The 19,936-nt window shown below is 41.1% G+C and overlaps 1 protein-coding gene across 4 annotated transcripts in view; it reads left to right on the top strand.

Annotated features, from left to right (window-relative positions):
* The first annotated feature begins 1,371 nt into the window (after nt 1–1,371).
* The window catches only part of RIF1 (replication timing regulatory factor 1), a 35,524-nt gene continuing 16,959 nt past the window's right edge, over nt 1,372–19,936 (top strand). For 3 of the 4 annotated variants that reach the window (XM_030487857.1, XM_030487855.1, XM_030487854.1), the window contains exons 1-18: nt 1,372–1,556; nt 2,937–3,015; nt 3,694–3,790; nt 5,054–5,184; nt 5,634–5,728; nt 10,283–10,472; nt 11,115–11,207; nt 11,304–11,442; nt 12,498–12,649; nt 13,420–13,540; nt 14,519–14,692; nt 14,943–15,053; nt 15,300–15,362; nt 16,261–16,361; nt 16,561–16,647; nt 18,321–18,394; nt 18,502–18,682; nt 19,609–19,716. In XM_030487857.1, coding sequence (XP_030343717.1) covers nt 1,450–1,556; nt 2,937–3,015; nt 3,694–3,790; nt 5,054–5,184; nt 5,634–5,728; nt 10,283–10,472; nt 11,115–11,207; nt 11,304–11,442; nt 12,498–12,649; nt 13,420–13,540; nt 14,519–14,692; nt 14,943–15,053; nt 15,300–15,362; nt 16,261–16,361; nt 16,561–16,647; nt 18,321–18,394; nt 18,502–18,682; nt 19,609–19,716 — 2,103 coding nt within the window. In that variant the 5' untranslated portion in view covers nt 1,372–1,449. Of the gene's footprint in view, nt 1,557–2,936; nt 3,016–3,456; nt 3,534–3,693; nt 3,791–5,053; nt 5,185–5,633; nt 5,729–10,282; nt 10,473–11,114; nt 11,208–11,303; nt 11,443–12,497; nt 12,650–13,419; nt 13,541–14,518; nt 14,693–14,942; nt 15,054–15,299; nt 15,363–16,260; nt 16,362–16,560; nt 16,648–18,320; nt 18,395–18,501; nt 18,683–19,608; nt 19,717–19,936 lie in introns of those variants that run through there. The other variant, XM_030487858.1, reaches the window with a different exon arrangement.

Here is a 19,936-nt window from a genome sequence, read left to right as displayed (position 1 = left end):
AGGAGTTTCCTTCCAGAACAGGCATTCCTGTTAAGCATCTCCAATGCCGCTATGAAGCCCTGTGGGCAATTAAGACAGACTTAACCATTTGCCTTACTGCTCAGGCCTGTCTCTACCCCCGCGATGCAGAGATTCTCTATGCTTCACATTTGCTGCCATTGCCCTTATTTCATATTTCACCCACAAACATCCGGATGTAATTCACATATCGTCACTTGTCCCCTCTCGGCAGCTTCACTACGAGGTGAAGTGGATATACCGTGCACAGCTAAGTGCTAATGTCTCCTGTCCACAGACAATGGCTGTGGTTGCTGAGCACCACTTGGTGCTGCAGCCGTGGTGGGGAGCGAACAAAAGGTGAGTCTGTTGCACTGACTTCTCCCTGCCATTCAGAAACCTCACATCTACTTGGTCCCCCACGCCTCTCTTCCCCCCTCCCCGCCTTAAATGGCTGTCAAAAAAACCCAACTGGAAACATTCCACGGCACAGACCCATGTATTTGGGCCTTAAGAAATGAAGTTCCTGTCATAAGACCCCATCTGCAGTGCTGTGTCCAGCTCTGAGTTCAGTCCAGAGAAGGTCACAAAGATGCTCTGAGGGCTGGAGCACCTCTCCTATGGAGACAGGCTGAGAGAGCTGGGCTTGTTCAGCCTGGAGAAGGCTCCAGGGAGACCTTAGAGCAGCTTCCAGTGAGTAAAGGGGCCAACGAGAAAGGTGGAGAGGGGCTTTTTACAAGGGCAGGTAGTGACAGGACAAGGGGGAACGGCTTTAAACCGACAGAGAGGAGATTTAGATGAGATAGAAGGAAGAAGTTCTTCGCTGTGAGGGTGATGAAGCGCTGGCACAGGTTGCCCATAGAAGCTGTGGCTGCCCCATCCCTGGCAGTGTTCAAGGCCAGGCTGGACGGGGCTTTCAGTAACCTGCTCTAGTGGAAGGTGCCCCTGCCCTTGGCACGGGGTTGGAACTGGGTGATATTTAAGGTCCTTCCCAGCCCAAACCGTTCTGTGATTCTAGGATCTAATTTCATGTTTATGCAGCTCAGTTTCGTGGGAGCTGACGCCCGGCTGTAACCGCTGAACAGCTCTGGGAGGTCTGGAGATTATTTCCAGTCACGATTTGTATGCTGAAGAGGCTCCCGGGAGCACGCATGACGCACCGCACGCAGCTCCGCCGGCGCCTCAGCTGAGAGGCGCCCCCTTGCACCTCCCTCCCCCGGGCCGCCGCCACCAGTCGGCGGCGAGGGGCGGTGCCCGCCGGGGGCGGTGCCCGAAAGGCGCGGGAAGCGATCCATCGCTCCGCGCTCCGCCGCGCGCGGAGAAAACGCGTAGCGCCGTTCGATGTCCTCGGGCTCGGCCGCACCCCGCCTCCCCGCGCTCCCCATTGGCGCAGCCCCGGCCCGCGCGCCGCCATCTTAGCCCGGGAGACTGGCTCCCTTACCCCGCGGCACCATGAGCGCTCCCGCCGCCGGCTCCAGCCTGCAGCCCCTGCTGGAGACCCTGGAGGACCCCGCCGCCCCGCCGGGGGAGCTCACCGACGCGCACCTCACGATCGTCAAGTGAGTGCGGGCCGCGGATGACGCCGCGGGGCCAGCGTGAGGGGAGCGGGGTGGCTCGCGCCGCATGAGAGGACCGCGGCCGCCCCTGCGGGAGCGCGCTCGGCGGCGTGCAGGTCCGGCCCGGCGGGTCGGAGCGGGGGCAGGCTTGAGACCCCGGTAGCCGCTGCGGAGCGGCGGGAGTCCGCAGGAGAGGAGTCCGGGGGAGAGCTCTGCCCGGCCGCGCATCCCGGAGGCCGGGGAAGGCTGGGGGTCGCTGGGTGAGATTGCAGGCAGCGTGCGGGCCTAGAGGGAGAGAAGGCGCGGGGAGAGAGGGAGGAAAGGACAGAGTCCTTTTGGAGTCTCTCCTCTTACCTTTCCTGGGGAAACTGCTGAGGTGGGTAAAGGAACGTTGGGAAACGGTAACTTTTTTGTAGTTGGAAGAAAGATTTGTATCTCAGTTTCGTGATTGGAAAGGTTGAAGGGTTTGGGGGAGGGGTCGGTTTTTGGGATGATAGTGTCTTCTTTTAATTGCATTTCGTTTTGGAGGATACTTCTTAACCACGAGGTTCTGCTTTTACCTGGATCTTTCAAATGTGTTAGTGTATGCAGAGGCATTATCTCTTTCCGTCAGTATCACCCTGGAGTTCTTGTCTTTCTTGTAACTGCTTAGATCTATCAGCGATGCTGATCACGCTACAGGATTTTACAGGTTTCTAGTAATAACTGATCAAAAAAAGTCCCAACTTAAAGACAGTATTAGACAATGACAGATTTCTCAGGTTGTCTTCTGGATGATTGCACTTTAATATAGGTGTTTTTTGCTGTGCAACACTGATTGTTAACGTCTTGTAGGGTAAGTATAGCATTTCTGGATGGATGTTCTTCAGATATGTGGAAAGTCATCGCTGCTACTTGTAAATCCGGAATTTTCATGGAGTGGGGGACCTTGCATTCTAGAACTGCATTTGAGGAATGTGCTTTTTAAGCTCGTCTATTTCTGTGGAAAGTTTATCTAATTTTCAGCAGTCATGTAAAGTTTGCATATTAACTTTCAATGTTTTCTATAGAAGTTGGCAAAAAAATGAAAGCCCTTACTGTTCTGGGTTTTGATTTGGTTTTTTTTCTGCACACTTTATAAGCACAAAATGGGTCATTAGTCACCTCACTTGTTCCAATATACTGGGACACATGTACTTTATAATACAATATTTTACTGGTATGTCAGACTAACTGTGGTGACTCGCATTCTTGCTCTTTAACTTTGGTGTTGTGTTTTAGCTTTCTGAAGAAAGAAATGGTTCTATATTGGCTAATGGGTTGTGTGCTAGAAATGTAAGGTTATGTCAATTATAACATGCTTAACCTGTGGATATCGCTTGTTTTCCTTTCTGCTCTTTCAAGTCGCTTGACTGGTGAGGAAGGCAAAGGATTCACTGCAGATGTCAGAAAACACTTTCCTCAACTCTGCAAAGTGTTTAAGGTATGTCTCTTCCATTTCATTTTCTATGCTTCAGTGTAGAACTGAAGATATGTTTAGGTGGTCAAGGTCAATGGCCATTGTAAGACTTGAAGTTGAGTTGGTTTAATAATTCAAGCTAGTGAGATAACAGTAAGGGTTTGTCGGCAAAATGTATCTTCCATTGCAACAGAAAAAAATAAAATACAGGGCCTTCGGTGTATTCAGGCAGTGTTAAGCAGTCAAATCTGATCATCTAGCCAGAAAAGACACAGTGTGTTCTGTTTACCTTTAGAAACACTTTGGGGATTTAGAATATGCAGTAAATGTCAAATTCTTTTGAAGCTTCATGTAAAGACTGTTCTTGGCCATCTCTCTTTTTTCGCTTCTGTTTTAGATGTTTATAAACAATTGGAGTGTCAAGTGATAGTACACAAGAAGCACAGAAGAACTTTGTTTAGAACTTGCGTCAGTAAAGATGTTTAAATTACAAAGAGCAAAAATGTCTTCATCACTTCAAAATGGTTTTATTGACTTGGAGTGTATGTTATCGGGAAGGGGTTCCCACATGGGTGCATTTTTCATCAAGTGTTTGCTTTTGACAGCTCTCATTTTATTGATCAGAAGTGTTGTAGTACCATACCATACTTCACAGCTGCTTCTGTAAACTGAGATTTTACGTATATGTTTTTCGTTTTTCAGGTACACATTTCTAGTCAAAATGTAGAGCTAAGTAATGCAGCATTGCAGGCATTAGGATTCTGCGTTTTTAATTCAAGTATTACATCTGAATTACCTGGTAAGCAAACAAACTTCAGTGTGGATGCTGTAGTGTGTGTCTGCGTGTGTGTACATATACACATATGTATATCTCAGGAGTTCTTTCGTTGTCTTTGTTAGCATATACTTTAATTTTGGCAAAGTTTGCAGTAGTGCAGTAGTTTTGTCTCTAGTATGAGCAATGTGATCAGTTCACTAATCCCACCTTGTACAAAGAAATTGTATTTTTTTTGTCATGCTGTTGCGCTAATACTGTTTACTACCTTCTAGTTTCATTAAATACTTTGGTTAGATACTGTAATTTTGTGGAGTTAGTAATAAAAAAAGATGTACAGGTGGAAGAACACTTTCAGAATTTGGGGTTGGCCAGTAGTGTTTTTCAGTGTTCTCCAGATTTTACCTGGCAATTCCTGGTTGTTACAGAATAGTTTTGATTGGAAGGGACCTTTCCTATTATGCAAAATTTAGCCTGATTTCTGATGAGGATGAGCCAGCTATAATAATTTCTGTGTGGTCCCTTTTTACCATAACTTCTAAAATTTTTTAACCAGTTGATAAATTGCAGTCAGTTTTGTTAGAGAAGATCAGGCTTCAGAATTAAGTTCTGAAACAGGACTTCACTCTTGGTTGAGGAACAGAGTGTATGTGAGCTTATGTTTCTCTGGTAGTGAGATCATTTACCCTCAAAGCCCAAATTTGTAAAAAAAAATAGGCTTAATAGTTTTGAGTTTCAAAGGAATACATGATTTTTCTGTGTGTCTTCCTTATTGAATGTAAGGCCTGTGTTAAACGTGATTCTTTTTCGTGTAATGAGCTCACTGTTACCTCAGTTACAGCCTTACTACCGTCTTTATTATTCAGGCCTCTTGTAGACCCTAAAATGAGTTTATCTATGTCAGTATAGCAGTGAAATTGACCAAAATGCTGCAGTATTGACTGGAAATCCATGAAGTTTTGAGTAATTAAAATACTGAATCTTTAACTCTAGAGGTTTTAGGTAAAATTATCATTGAGTTTTATGGTTGTGTGGTTTCTTCTAAATGTAATACAGATGTGCTACATTAATGGTATCTATATTAATACATCTTGAGCTTTTTCACTAGTTTGTGTTGAGAGAAATTGCAAAAAAGTAATGTTTAAGTCATGAAATCTTGGGATCATTGGGACTTCTAGTTGAATGGATCTTTTAGTAATATTAACTGAGAAAAATGAGCTGAAACTTGCTAAGAAGCTGATTGACATTGCATGAACAGCATCTGAGTGCTGTGCATTCTGCTTTCAGCAACTGAAATACGAGACTTGCTATCAATAGTGAACAGTGTTGCTGTAAAAACTTCAGACAAAAACACTCGCACTCGGGCGCTTTGGGTGATCTCCAAGCAGACATTTCCTTCTGAAATTGTTAAAAAAGAGGTAAGTTTATTCAGTTTGGGGTTGGTTTTTGGTTTGATTCTGGGGTTTTTTTGGTGGCCTGATGTCCTAGAGAGATGAGGCTTGTGCAGTCTCTTGGTCACTCTCAGTAGATGTTGTATCTGAAGGTAATTTTTCACCAAATTTGATGGCCAAATATAGGACCTAAGTTCTTGGAAAAGTGATAAGGGCAGCTACGGAGGGGGAAAAACAACAAATGATTGCTTCTCCCAAGGGAGAAGCGGCAATGTGAGCAGTTCTGTTAGATACCAGTGAAGCAGCATGGGGAGAAATGTTGTGAATACTCCAGTTTGGTGGGAGCTCTAACCTTAAAATTAGAATTAGCATAATCCAAACACAGGGCACAGTCCTGGGAAACGAAATTTCATAGTTCTAGCACCTCATGGAAATGCTGTATTTAGGTGCTTAGTCTAATGTTCTTATTTCCTCAGGTGTCCGGTATTATTTCTACCCTGGAAACAATACTTACTAAGGGAGATGTACAGTCTATGGTGGTTGAATACGAAGCGCTTAATGTTGTTATACGGTACGTGCACTGCAATATTAAATTGTTAACATAGATGCTTAGGGATTTTTTGAAGACTATTGATACAAAATGTTAGTGGCGCAAGTACACTAAAGGCAATTGTTTTGAATACTCTTGCAATTGGTCAGTATATTTAAGATTCTTCCTGCAGTGTTGTCCTTATTTTGGCTGGGGTAGAGTTAATTTTCTTCTCAGTAGCTGATACAGTGCTGTGTTTTGGATTTAAGATGAGAATAATGTTGATAACACACTGATGTTTTAGTTGTTGCTAAGCAGTGTTTACACTAAGTCAAGGACTTTTCAACTTCTCGTACCACACCACCAGCAACGAGGCTGGGGGCTGTGGGGGACTGTGTGTTTGAAGCCCAGCCAGCAACACAGCCACTTGCTCACTCCCCCAGTGGGATGCCGGAGAGAACCAGAAGGGTGAAAGAACACTTGTGGGTTGAGATAAAGACAGTTTAATAAGAAAAGCAAAAGCTGCACAGACACACAAAGCAAACCAAGGAATTCATTCAGCCCTTCCCATGGTCAGGCAGGTGCTCAGCCATCTCCAGATCAGGGCTACATTGTGTGTAACAGTGATTTGAGAAGACAAACACCATCACTGCGAACATCCACCCTTCTTCCCCCAGCTTTACATGATGACATTGACATCATCTGGTCTAGAATATCCCTTAGGTCGGTCAGGGTCAGCTGTCCAGGCTGTGTCCCCATCCCCTTCTGTCCCAACTCCTTGTGCACCCCAGCCTGCTTGCTGGTGGGGTGGTGTGAGAAACAGAAAGGCCTTATCTCTTTGTAAGCACTGCTGCTTGTAAGGCTTGTCCTCCATTGGGTCAGTCTATAGTAATTCCTGTAACATGCAACCTGGATCATGGATTATAACAATTTAAAGGCATTCCCATTACACTTTCCAACCCTGGTCCCTTTGGGTCAGGTTTAATATTGCAATGAACTCCTCCCCTGGCTAGCAAAGAGGGGTTCCTGCTATAGTAATTCCCATAACACGCAACTTAAATCCCAGGTTGCAACAATGTAAAGGTATTTCCGTTGCAGTGTCCACCCCGGTCCCTTTGGGCCAAACAATCAGGTTTAGCTTTGCAATGGACTCCTCCCTTTATCCCTGCCCTGTCTTGGACTAATCCACAGGCTGCAGTCCCTTAGGGGTGCAGCTGCTCCAGATGGAGCCTGATCTATGAGCCATAGTCTCTCCAGGGATATGCCTGTTGTGGCATAGACTTAATCACAGGCATAGCTTCTTTGAGGTGCACCAGCCTCTAGTGGCTTTCTCCATGGGCCACAGCACTTTCAGAGGTACACCTGTTCCAGCATGGCCTTACCCACAGCCACCATCTCTTCAGGAATGACCCTGCTCCAACATGGCGTTACCCATGGCTGCAGTCCTTCCAGCGGTGTACCTGCTCTGCCATGGCCTTATCCATGGCCACATACTTTGAGGTCCTACAGCAGCACAACTTTATGTGCAGCCACTGATACTCCAAGGTGTACCTGCTGCAGCATAGTCTTATCCTTGGGCCACAGCCCCTTCAGAGATGTACCTACTGAAGATGCTTTGAGATGTCCTGCTCCCCTATGAACTCGCCTACAGGTCACAGTCCGTTCGACTCAAGTTCACACTGAAGTTCCAGCCTGTCCAGTACAACAGCACAAAAATAGCAGTGATGCCCTGGCCATCTGCCAGCCCAGGTGCATTGGCACTGCTGTTACCAAAACATTCTCAGGCACAGCAGTCAGATGATCAGCAGTACAGTGGAAGCAAAAAGCAGCTGCTGACAAGCACTAGACTGTCATATACAGTGAGACAAGCAAGACCCAAGGCAAGCGCAGGAGCTTGTCAATTAATAGCTAAACATCAATCAAAGCTATTTGATACAGCACATTCCCATCAAAACTGTCGTTATCATGAATGGTGTCAAAAAGGACTGTTGTGGATTAACCCCAAGCGGCAGCTAAGCACCATGCAGCTGCTTGCTCTCCCTCCCCCAGTGGTATGGGGAAGAGAATGGGAAAAAAGTAAAACCTGTGGCTTGAGCTAAGAACAATAATTGAAATAAATAAAATGTTATAATAATAATGAAAAGGGGGGGGGGAGAGGAAAAAGAACAAGAAAAGCAAGTGATGCACAGTGCGATTGCTCACTGACCAATGCCCAGCCTGTCCCCAAGCAGTGATCAGTTCCCCCCCTCCCAACTCTCCCCCTCTCCCTCCCAGTTTGTATACCAAGCTTGATGGTCTGTGGTATCGATTATCCCTTTGGCTAGTTTGAGTCAGCTGTTGTGTCTCTGCTCCTTCCTGGCTTCTTGTGCCCCAGGTCCCTGGTAGAGCATGAGAGACTGAAGAGTCCTTGATCAGGGTAAGCGCTACTTAGCAACAACTAAAACATTGGTGTGTTATCAGCATTATTTTCGAACTGAAGCCAAAACACAGCACTGCACCAGCTACTAGGAAGAAAGTTAACTCTATCCCAGACAAAATCAGGGCAGGGGTGCACAAGAAGTTGGGAGGGGGAACAGCTGGGACAACTGGCCCCAACTGGCCAAGGGGATATTCCATAGCATAGGCATCGTGCTCAGTATGCAAACGGGGAAAAGCTGGCCAGGGGCCGCTGCTCACCAGGACAGGCTGGGCATTGGTCAGCAGGTGGTGAGCAATTGCATTGCACATCACTTGTTTTCTATGTTCCAATTCTTTTATCATCATTATTACTATTTTCACTTCCTTTTCTGTCCTGTTAAACTGTCTTTATCTCAACCTGCAAATTTTACTACTGTTGTTTTTTTCTCCTGTTTCTCTCCCTCATCCCACTGGGGGTGGGAGAGTGAACAAGCGGCTGTGTGGTGTTTAACTTTTGGCTGTGTTACCATTAGTACAACAGAGTGAAACTGTGTGAACTACTGTTTCTGTTCTTCAGCCAGTAGTTCTTCTGAACAGCTTCATTTGCAGAATATTCCATTAATGATAATACAACAGTTGATTCTGACTCAGAAGGTAGTGAATATTCAGATTAACTTGCATTGTTTAAAATTTTATTGGCTTGTTAGGAATTCTTTCTGAAGTCTCCTGTGTGCTTCACAAGTCATGTTCTTACATTTTAGCTTTTGTTTTCATAACCTACCTGGTTGAGAAATTCTCATTATAAGGGTTCTTATTTTAAAATGTCTCCTTGGTGCTTTACAAATTTAACTGCAATGTTTCTCGTAATGCTGTTGAGATTACTGTTTAATTCCAAAGGCAGCTTTTTAGGACCAACACCAAGAGTGCATTGTTTTGGTCAGCAGCGCTAGAATTATCAATTTTGTCTTTACTTCGTATTAATTTGATTCCTTTATTAGTAAATATCTTGGGCTTATATCTTTACTATTATTTATTTTGGATTGAGTTTGAACTGCAAATCCATTTTACAGTGAAATAGTTGAAGCAGTAATTATTTGTTCGTTTGTTCACTTTATCTCTAATACATTGGTTTTCTGCAGCGGAGAATTTGGATATTATACTTTACATAGTAGTTAGCAACTTCTTGCATATGGCTAATTGTACACCAGTTCCTCTTTTGCAAACCTGAGATGCAGTAGACAACTATTTCTGGAAAATTACATGTTTTATTAAATGGTTTATTTTAATTACTGTAGATACATACATAACTCTGTGGTTATTAAAAAGCATGTAGTTCTATCTGAAAACAAACAGGTCTCAGGCTGATTGACAGCAGTGGCAGGACAGTGCTTTTGTTCACAAGTTAGGCTGATGACAGATATAATGTTTCTTGGAGAACTGCTTGTCCTCTGGCTTTAATAAAATTACCTGAAAAGCAGCAGTTTTCCTTAGTACAGCTGTAGTGATGGGAATTTGACATACCTGTGCCAAAGAGAGGACATTTGGCAAAATTTCATGACTGCTAAAGTTAAGCTGGTTCCGACAGGCTGGTTTGAATATATGCCGGGTCCTCCCGTTTCTGAAAGTCTTGCTGGCGTGTGTGGGATGGTGTAAATGTCTGTCAGACTGTGCTCCTACAGCTCTGTAGTAGAAGGGTAAAATCTGAACACTTGACTAGGCTAATGTACATTGAGCCTGTGCAAACCTGTGCTGCTGCAGGGTTTGAGTTGTTTTTCAAAAGCAGGTACATACTGTTTACAGCACATGTGGTCCGTGGGAGCTGGTCTGAACTGCTAAGAACGTACAAGGGACTGTTAATATGCAAACTTAGTACTTGGTCACTGATACAGAAGGGATGATATGTTCCTTTCAGGCTCTCAATTGGGCTTGTTTGCCCAAAAAGCTGTGATAGAATATGTCAGTCTGTTTTGCTTTTAGAGAAGTTTACCTGAAGTAACACTTCAGCATTGCAGTTTTAAGAGAACTGTCAAAATACAATTGCTTAGAAAAAAGTAAAAAAATAAAATTGATTAGCATGGTTTCCTGTAAATTGTATATTGAGTTAGAGCATTTATTGATGATACTAAGATTATCTTTGCATGTCTGAGCAATATGTCTGTTGGAGATTTGTAATACCTATATTTGTGTTTTTGGATCTAGCTTAATGGAGCAAACTCCAGCCCAGATGGGAGAAGAGGCTGTGAGGTGGGCAAAACTGATCATTCCTCTGGTTGTCCATTCAGCGCATAAGGTGCAGTTACGAGGTGCTACTGCCCTGGAGATGGGCATGCCACTGCTCCTCCAGAAACAGCAGGAGGTAGCAGCCGTCACTGAACACCTCATGACCACAGTAAGTAGGAATGCTCTGCCTTATTTCTAGGGGCAACAGGAGTAGTAATCGGGGTTGTTGGTTGATTGCTTGGGTGTTTTAAATTTTATTAAAAGGTAATGGGAGACAGACACTGGAGGCCTGAATAAAGATGGAGGCAAGAAAAGGCACCTAATACGTCAGCGTTTTCTGTGTCCATTAAAAGACTCCCCACCGTATTTAGCAACAACCCACTTAGTCTTTTTGATGAAGCTTTTCATGTTACCCTTCAGTTTCAGAACTGTAGGCTTATTTATTTTACCTTATTCACTGTGGAGGTTATGTGTGTTTGCAAAAAAAGAACAAAAGCAAGGTGGGTTTTAGGGTCACAGTGTCTTTAGACTCAGAGAGACTACAAGTATTTGAGAAAATGGATTTTGATTTGCTGGTTGCCCCTATCAGAATAATTGAAACCGACTATAAACTTAAACTGAGAAGGTAATCAGATGGTAGCAACATTTGACTGATTTACCAGCAAATGCTGTGTGGTACAGAATTACATCGTGATCTAGCGAGAGCATCGTTCCAGGTTGGTTGGGTTTCCAGACATTGGTATGATTACGTATTTTTTTTGAATAATTAGAATATATTTCTTGTAGAAATTATGTTTCTTTCTGTCTGCAGAAATTAATTTCAGAACTTCATAAACTGTTTTCTACAAAAAATGAGACATACGTGTTAAAATTATGGCCACTGTTTGTCAAATTACTTGGAAAGGTAAGCAGAAAAGCAGTAAGTTCTACAATCATAAGTCATTAGGGAAGGAATTTTTGACAACACAAGTATCTTAATTCTGAACTTCTTTATCTTCAGACTCTGCATCGTAGTGGCAGTTTTATCAACTCATTGCTGCAATTGGAGGAACTTGGATTTCGTAGTGGCTCACCAGTGGTAAAGAAAATAGCCTTCATTGCATGGAAGAGTCTAATAGATAATTTTGCTCTAAATCCAGGTAGATTAAAAAAAGTTAACCTGAATTGTTTTGACTGCAGTCATTTTACGTAACCGGAAGAGAATATTCTGTCTAGTCCTGGTCAATACCATGGCACGTACCACTGGATATACGCATAGTGTATCGGTGGTGTATACATAGTGGTGTACATATATATATACACACATGTAGTGGTATATACTCTCTGTATACGCGTAAGTCGAATTCAAGTTGGTTTTTTGTTTTTTTATTTTAAAGAAAAGGGACAGTTCGTTCAGTAGTTCTATTTTTTTCTGCTATGAGAAATGAATAGAATAAAATTAACAAATATTTCTTTTGCAATTCTTTAATTGGTCCAACCAGCAATTAAATAGAGAATAAAACATTCTGTAGATCTTACTTTGGACTATGTGGGTTAATTGGAGAACAACAATGCTTCAGGATTCTACAGGTGTTAAACAAAGTTCCTCTAAAGGTGTAACTGAGACCTGAACAAGTCTTTAAAAACACACAGTATTTATTTTTTGGTTGTGTTTCTCTTTACTGTATGTCTGAAAAAGCTTAATGTGGACATTTCTTAGTTTAGCTGAATTTAACCTAAATTGTCATTTAAATTTGTTTCTTATCCGTTCATTTGTTCTGATCATTGTTTCCCATAAATTAGTTAACAAAGGACTTGATTCTATCAGAAGATAAAAATCTATGGCACGACTGGCATTCGTTATGCTTGTTCCAGTAAGGCTGCTTTTTCTTTTACTGTGGCAGACAGGACTCTCTGACATAGCAAGCATGAGTGAATTTCCTTCTGTTTATGTTGGTATGCAGCAGATTTCATTTCAGTCTCCGTGTCGGAGACTTGCTATCTATCTCCAGGGTTGTTCTAGACAACAATTAGAGCAGTAAAATAGTCTGAAAGGTTGGTGAATTTACTATTATTTTAGTTTTGTAAATAGTCATTAACTGAATTTTAAGCTAAAATATATTAGGAAAAAACCTAATGGTTTAAAAATTTTCCTCTTGTTCTGTGGTTTAATTGTTTATATTGCTTAAAAATATGTTTTTCTTGCTTCTTCAAGATATATTGTGCAGTGCTAAAAGGCTGAAGTTGCTAATGCAGCCACTGAGCTCAATCCATGTGAGAACAGAGGCTTTGGCCCTGACAAAGCTGGAGGTCTGGTGGTATTTACTCATGAGGCTGGGACCTCAGCTGCCTGCCAACTTTGAACAGGTAATGCAACTGAAAATAATCATAGCTTAATCAGCCTGTGTGGAGGGTGCTTTCTCCTTCTCTAGTTTATTATTAAAATAGAACTCTGAAGGAACCAAATCTGACCTTTGAATTTGTGTGTTCTCTGTGTGTGTTATGTATAGCGCAAGCTATACGTGCAATGGGACTATACATGCAATCTTTTAAAGCCCCAAAAGATTTGAGAGCATATCTGCATGTTGTGTGAGCATCTGGGTGAAAATCTCCAGTGAGTGCAGAACACTAGTAAACATAAGCACGGTAGAGAAGAACCCCTTCGTCCTTCCACTGGGCAAGTATACGCTTTGGAAAGTCTGCCACAGGAAAACATGCTGAAAATACCATAAAATATTTAGAAAAATGCGTATAGAGAGAAAAATGATGCAGGTATTTCATTACTGCTCACATTATTGCTGGAATATATGTAATGTTTGTATTAGGCTTCTGAACGTTTTTAAATTAAACTTCAGGGAGGGAGTAAAGAAAAAACAATCTTACCTTTTTAGTTATGGTACAGTCGGATGTTTCTAACATGAGTTTTTGTTTCATCTAGCCATTTCTAATTCATGTATCAGTATGCATATGTTATATAGCATCTTAAAAATGTTATTATAAGTGCCCAGAAACTCTGGAACACTGATGCTGTGAGCAGCAGTACAGTCTATGTGATACTTGAAACATATGGTTCTTTGCGGCTTATGGCTTGTATGTGTCATACCTGTTTTCATTGAGGAGGCTTGATGTCTTTGCAGGTTTGTGTACCATTAATCCAAAGTACTTTAAGTCTGGATTCTTCTCCTGCATTGCAAGGAACTCCCTCACGTGTACCAGGCAACCAGAGTTTAGTCTGTGCAACCCCTGTACAGAAATCAGGTATTAAAATACAAACCTGCTTTATGCTTTTTCATTTGCAGTGAAACAGTAATTTTTCTGTATGCTTGTTGGAGAGCTCAGTGGCAGTGATTTCTGTTGGTTAAAATTAGGCTGCTGTAGTCAGTATTTCAAGTTTATAAGATCGTGCTAGTCAAATTGTGTTGAGGACCAGTTTTCATGTCCTGAATTATGTTCTTTTGCAAGGGAGCTTTGCTTTGAAATGTAGCTTTTCATGTATTCATAGATGTGCTGTTTATAGATGCCATTATCATTTCTATAGTATTTTTAGTTTCTGCCTGCGTAATAACCCAGTGATCACAATATATCAGTAATTTTGGTATTTGAAATACATGTGAAATCACACATACTTGAGCTTTACATCTAAATGACAGGGATAAGGAATGGCCTCTTCTCTCTATGGAAAGCTCAGTATTCACAGCTTGTGTAGACTGCTGTAGTTAGAAGCCTCAGGTATGTTGTGAAAGTGTCCTGGATGTGCAGCTTTTCCTTTGTTCCCTTTTTTAACAAAAAAAAGCTCATCTTAGTTCTGTGAGATTGTAACTGAGGTCATAAACAGACCTGTTAGACTTGGGTTCAGTGTAAAATTTTCTACTGGGAACTCTTTCATAGCAGTGGAGTGACTGTATAGCTAGTGTGTAGCATAGTGTATGTCTTGCTCTGCAGCTACAGCTTCTGTGAAGACTTGTGTTGCTAAAATGAAGTTTGGTGTCTGAGACTTTGCAATCGTTGGAAGATGTTTATACTTCCAAAGTGCATGGTTATGACTGCAATGTTAAACCTTACTTCATTGGAGCTCATGCTAAGTTTCTGGCTGGCTTTTAGAGGTCCCTTTTAGCCAGTGCTATTTTATGATTTCTTCTTCTCATGTTCATTTTGAGCTTTTGGTCTGTTAGATCTTTCCTTTCACTTGATTGAAGGTGAAACACAAGACATTGTAATTTTTCTTTACCCATGTAGGTCCGTACCCATTCGCAAGTCCGGCCACACCAAGGATGAACTTGAATTCCAGCACAGCAGGACTGGTGGTGATTCCTTCCATTCAGCTTTTGGGAATTGAAATGCTGCTTCACTTCCTGATGGGACCAGAAGTTTTAGATTTTGCTAAGCAAAACAAACTTGTGCTTAGTTTAGGTATGTGAGTTATATTTCTTTTTGAAGTGCTTTCACATGATCTGAAACTGCCAATTTTGCTGCATTTAAAGATGTCTATTAGAATGAAATGCTTTAAACATTTAAAACTGTCAGTTGTCATCTTTAATACTAGAAGTTGGTTTTATATCAAGTGCTGTAAGTGGACATAGATACTTGGTTATTTTAAGGCTTGTCTTACCAGTAGACTGCAAAATAAGAGATGTACAGAATATGTTTTTTGTTCTCCTAGAGCCTCTCCAGTACCCGCTGATTGGTAGCCCTTCTTTTTTTTGTAAGCATGCCAGCACACTTATCAGCGCAGTTCAGGATGGCTTTATTGCAATTGGAAAAGAAGTTCCTGGTAAGAATTTAGTGGCAAAATTTTCTTTATTTTCTGGAAAATAAAGTGGGTGAGGGAAAGAAGAAGAAATAACCACTTGCTATAATGCTCGGGTGTTACGTTAAATAAAACTGCTCAGACTTGCTTTGAAAGCTTATGTCAGTTTTGGCTCACATTAAAGCCCGCTCTTTTAACACTGTATTTTAACTGCAGTGTTGTTCGATGTTCTTATTACAAACTGGATAAAAATACTGTGTTATCTTGTAGATTGTATGCTGAATGTTATATGGAAGGACATAAATGGATACGTGAAAACAGCCATTGAATCAGGTAAAAAGTGTACTTTTTTGTCATTGTTGACCAGTTAAGGGTTGTTCTGTAAGATTAGACCTTAGGTAGTGTTTGCTTCGTTGCTGGTAAAGCTTGGTTGTAGGCATCATCAGCAGTTCTTTTTGAAGCAACAGCTGATACTTTTCATGATGCCTACATCTTTGTGTGACGAATACAAAATCGTAATGATCTGTTCCAGTGAGGATTATTAGGAAAGGCACAAGAGCATATGACTGCAAGTGCGTTGCATGTAGCCGTAAGGAAGGCATTTAAACACTTGAACTGCTTTTGTTGATGAAGAAATCTTTCCAGTTCCAAAAAAAACCCAGACCCCTCCTCAAGACCTGGGTGTTGAGAAATTGAGACGTTCAGTGTATTACTCAAATGAGTGTAAAGTCTTTGTTATGTGACTGTTGCTACCTGTTTAATTAAATTTTCGTAGTATGATGTCTTTACAGATGTATAGAAGTAAGTTGTTCCCTATTTTAAAAATGTATTCATTGCTTTGTAAAGGATTTGAAAGTCCAGGATATTCTTAATGATGAAATCCTTTATATTGAAAGATCTAACTGAAAAGCATAGGAAAAATGAAGTGCACTAGTTGGATGAATGCAAAATTTCACAACTTTTTTTAGCGTGTCAGTGTTAAGGTTGTTAATGATACGTAGGTGTTGCCACTTTACTAATAAAACTTGGGTTTGTTTCTTTTTTATTTAAACCTTGAAGTTTCAGTTACGCTGTTTTTCAGAGCAGAGACTTGGTATCCAAATCTATTAAGTATTTGTTATATGTTTATAAATACACACAGAATATTTTTGATCTTACAGTACTTAAAGTTGTGATAGTCAGAGTGGCCGTTACTTTGGTCTGCTCTAACTATAAATATGCTTTATTCTAGGAAATAAGAAAGAAAAGCAAGGGTCAGAAATACTGACTATGTTGCTCCAGGCCTTAAAAAATATTGTTAAATCAAATTCTCTTCCTGTGCAGAAAATACTGGTAAGTTGGGTGGGTTTGTCTGGTTTCTAGAAGGACAGTTACTGAAATGATGGATTTTTTCTAATTTTCATTGAAGGGAAGCAGTTGTTAGAATTTTGCTTTGATTTGTGGTGTTAAGTAAATTTTTCGTGTTACTTAAAATATTCAAGGCCTCAGTAAAAAAGTATTTACATACATCTTTTTTTTTCCCCCTACTTAGTCCCTCATTGATATTACTGTTAAGGAGTTGCCTCCAAAAGTGTTGGGTTCACCAGCTTATCAGGTTGCCGATATGGATCTTTTAAATGTAAGTCTGACTTCATTCCAGAACTCTGTCTTTATACCTGCTGAAAGGTATTAGGATGTCATATTTGCACACATATACAGAGCACTTCCTAAGTCGCGAGATCCAGATTTTTCAGGAAATCATATTCCATGTTCCAGAATGCAGACTTTGTCTTCAGCCCTCATTTCTCATGAGTAAATTAACTGTCTGTAACTAAAAATGAATATGATGGAAGTACTGTAATACTGAAAGGGGATTGCTCACAGTCGGGTCATGATTTGAAGTACAGGTTGCAGATGCTTTGCAAGGAGACTGCATAGTCAAACAGTGTAGTACTACTTATATGCTGAACACTGATGTTTTGGGGCAATGTTCTGAAGTCAACAGAGCAAAGTCCTTAAAGGTAGAACATGTTACTCCTCAGGAAAAATTTACCTGCACAGAAGCAAAGCAGAGAATGTCGTGTTAGACAGCATTATTTCAGAAAAAGTTCAGAAGTCACAGTGAGCTAAAGGCTTGGCCGTGGTCTACTGCAGGAAAAGGAGGGGTGCTCATTAGTAGGCAGAACTACTCTGTCCTACTTTAGTCCTAATGAGCCCTAAGGGGAGTGCTGCCCTGTGTTCTGTGCACTCTGTTGGAAGAGCGGAACAGATAATAGCAAGTTAGAAAATATAAAAAATAACCTGTGAGAAAAGGCCTAAGTGACATTTCTGTGTGTGTGTGTGTGTGTTTTGTGTTTGGAGGAGGGCAGACTTAGTGGGAGCTAAGTGCTACCAGTTAGGTTTATTAAAAGTCTAAAAGGTTGTTTAGACTTCTAAAATTGGATGATGATCAGCTTTTCTACTACTACGTCCACCAGTAGAAGGAAGGTAACTTGATTATTTTGCAGCAGTGGAGATAAAGCTTTTTAGCCTATGGAAGCAGCTAAACATTTACATTGTTAGCCAGGGATGCATGGAATTCATGTGGGAGCTTTTAAAAGTAGACATATAACTCTGAGAGAAGACCAAAGTGTAACGAAAGTAAGCAAATGCTTCAACTCAAGTGAGTAGTATAAAACTTTTGTCTACCAGAACTGGCTTAAGAGCTCAACTCTCAAAATTAGTCCCAGCTTTTCCCCCTCCAAGTCTTTTATTTACATTTGGAGGCTTTTTCTGACTTAGATACAAGAGTCAGGACTCCATTAAGGTGGTTGAAACTTTAACTGGTGGGTATTAAATGAATTTTAATAAATACTTGAACATTAACAACCCTGAAATACTTGTAAAAGATTTTGGCAGTGGTTGTCCAAAGGATGTCTTGCTGAATCCTTGAAATGCACAAATCCATTTTGTTCCAGGCATCATCACACACACTGATGGTGTTATGTGCACCTGCCTTACCATGGTGCCTGTCATTTGAGGGCAGGAATAGCCAAGTACTCCAAAACTCACAGTCTTTGAAACAGAAAAGTTTTTTGTTTCAGCGATAGTGTAATTGGTATTCTGCCAAAGCACCAGGACCTAACAGAAGCTTCAGGTTTCCAGCTTTCCCCTCATTTTTATTTTGAAGTGTTAGAATTGGCAATTTTTAACAACTTTCAATAATTGTAGATTTCTGGCTTAGAGTTAAATGTGGTATATAGATACATGTGTGACGCAGTTGTTCCATTTCGATGTGTATGTTGTTTTGACCTCTTAAATTTCTCTTACAAGGGAACACCAGCTTTGTTCTTAATTCAGCTGCCTTTCCATAACAGCCTCTTGAAATGCTGCGTAACAGACGAGAGGTATGTGGTAGTGGTTGTGTATAATTGAGCTTCCAGAAGACCTTGTAGAAGTTTTTCCTAACTTGAGCTAAAAAAAAGTATTTTACCTATTTAACTTCCTTCCCTAGATTCTTTGTAATTCTAGAAACGCTTGTGGGTTATGTTTTGTCTGGGCCTACGTCTCCCCTGGCTTTCAGTGAATCTGTGATCTGCATTATTAATCAGAGTGCAAAGCAGGTGGAAAATAAGGAGCATCTTTGGAGAATGTGGAGGATTGTTGTTAATCCGCTGACCGACTGGATTAACCGGGTATAGTGGCTTTTTGTTGTCTTCCCCAGCCCCCAAAAAAACTCTCAGGAAAACTGTGCCTGTCTTCTATCGTAATGTGTTTTTAGGAATGGCATGTCTTGAAGTGATAGTAACATTAAGCAGCGGTTTTTTTTAAACATCCCTAACTGGAGTGCAGACATTTGCAACAAGGTAGGATGAAGGGCAGTAGTGGAGCAGCAATCCAGAGAGTGGTTAAAGCTGGTTAAAAGAGTGATCACTCTTGAGTACAGAGTCCAGTATAGTGTTGGGAACATTCTCCTTTTTTAGGATGCTAAACGTGTTTATAGATGTTTCTATAAACCTCAAGCCTTCACTCCTTGGAATGGTCGTGCTGCCACAAAAAATGGAAGCCTGTCCTCCAGGGCCTGTTAACTTCTAAACATTAAGAGGCTTGTTTGCTATGAAGCTGTGATGTTTAGGATGTGACTGGAAGAGTGTTTCTAAGACTTCTTGACCGGAAGCCTCACTGAAAGCCATATAAACTGTAATATTCAACAGGCTCTGCAGATTACGTACTAAAAGTAGCTGAAATGTGGGAGTTGTTGAACTCTAGCCCTCACATAGTCATTAGACCTAAGAAACTTAGATTTTATGAAGAAAGTCTTAGGTGCTTTAAATAGGTTGCTGTCATCATTTACTGCAACCGAAACAAAAACCATACAAGACATTTTCTAAATGATTTTTTTATTCTTGGAAGAAAGTTGTTTTGGAATTAAGAAGCAGTGTTTTTTATCTCTTTAAATAGTAGGATCAGCTTGAACTATTGAAAGAACTGAGAGTAGCTAATTTCAAAATGTCACAGGCAGTTAAGCTTGCACAGATCTTACGTACAAAGCAAACGTACTTAAAACAGCCTTATTTGTCATTAAGTTTTCGCTAATTAGAAAATTGTTTTCTCTTTGCAGACTAATGAAGTAAATCAGGGGGATGCACTGGAGCACAACTTCAGTGCTGTTTACAGTGCATTGTTGCTACCAGTGTCACAGATCTTCCCTGCTCAGGGATTTCCACAGGTAACAGTGAATGCATAATGTTGATTAGTAACAATGTGGGTTTTGTAAAATCTCTGAGGTACTACCTGAGTTTGTAACCAATATCTGTGTACATTGGACCACCACTCCAGGGTTGGATTTCTTGAGTTACATCAGTTTTGACAAAAGAAGAAAGCTTAAAGCAAGTTTTTTTCGCTTTGCACGGATGTTGATATTTATAAACTTTTTTCTTTCTGTTGTT

Source organism: Strigops habroptila, chromosome 5, assembly GCF_004027225.2.
Source record: "Strigops habroptila isolate Jane chromosome 5, bStrHab1.2.pri, whole genome shotgun sequence".
NCBI lineage: Eukaryota > Metazoa > Chordata > Aves > Psittaciformes > Psittacidae > Strigops > Strigops habroptila.
The sequence above is the reverse complement of the archived record's forward strand: the minus strand, read 5'-3'. Positions and strand labels throughout refer to the sequence as shown.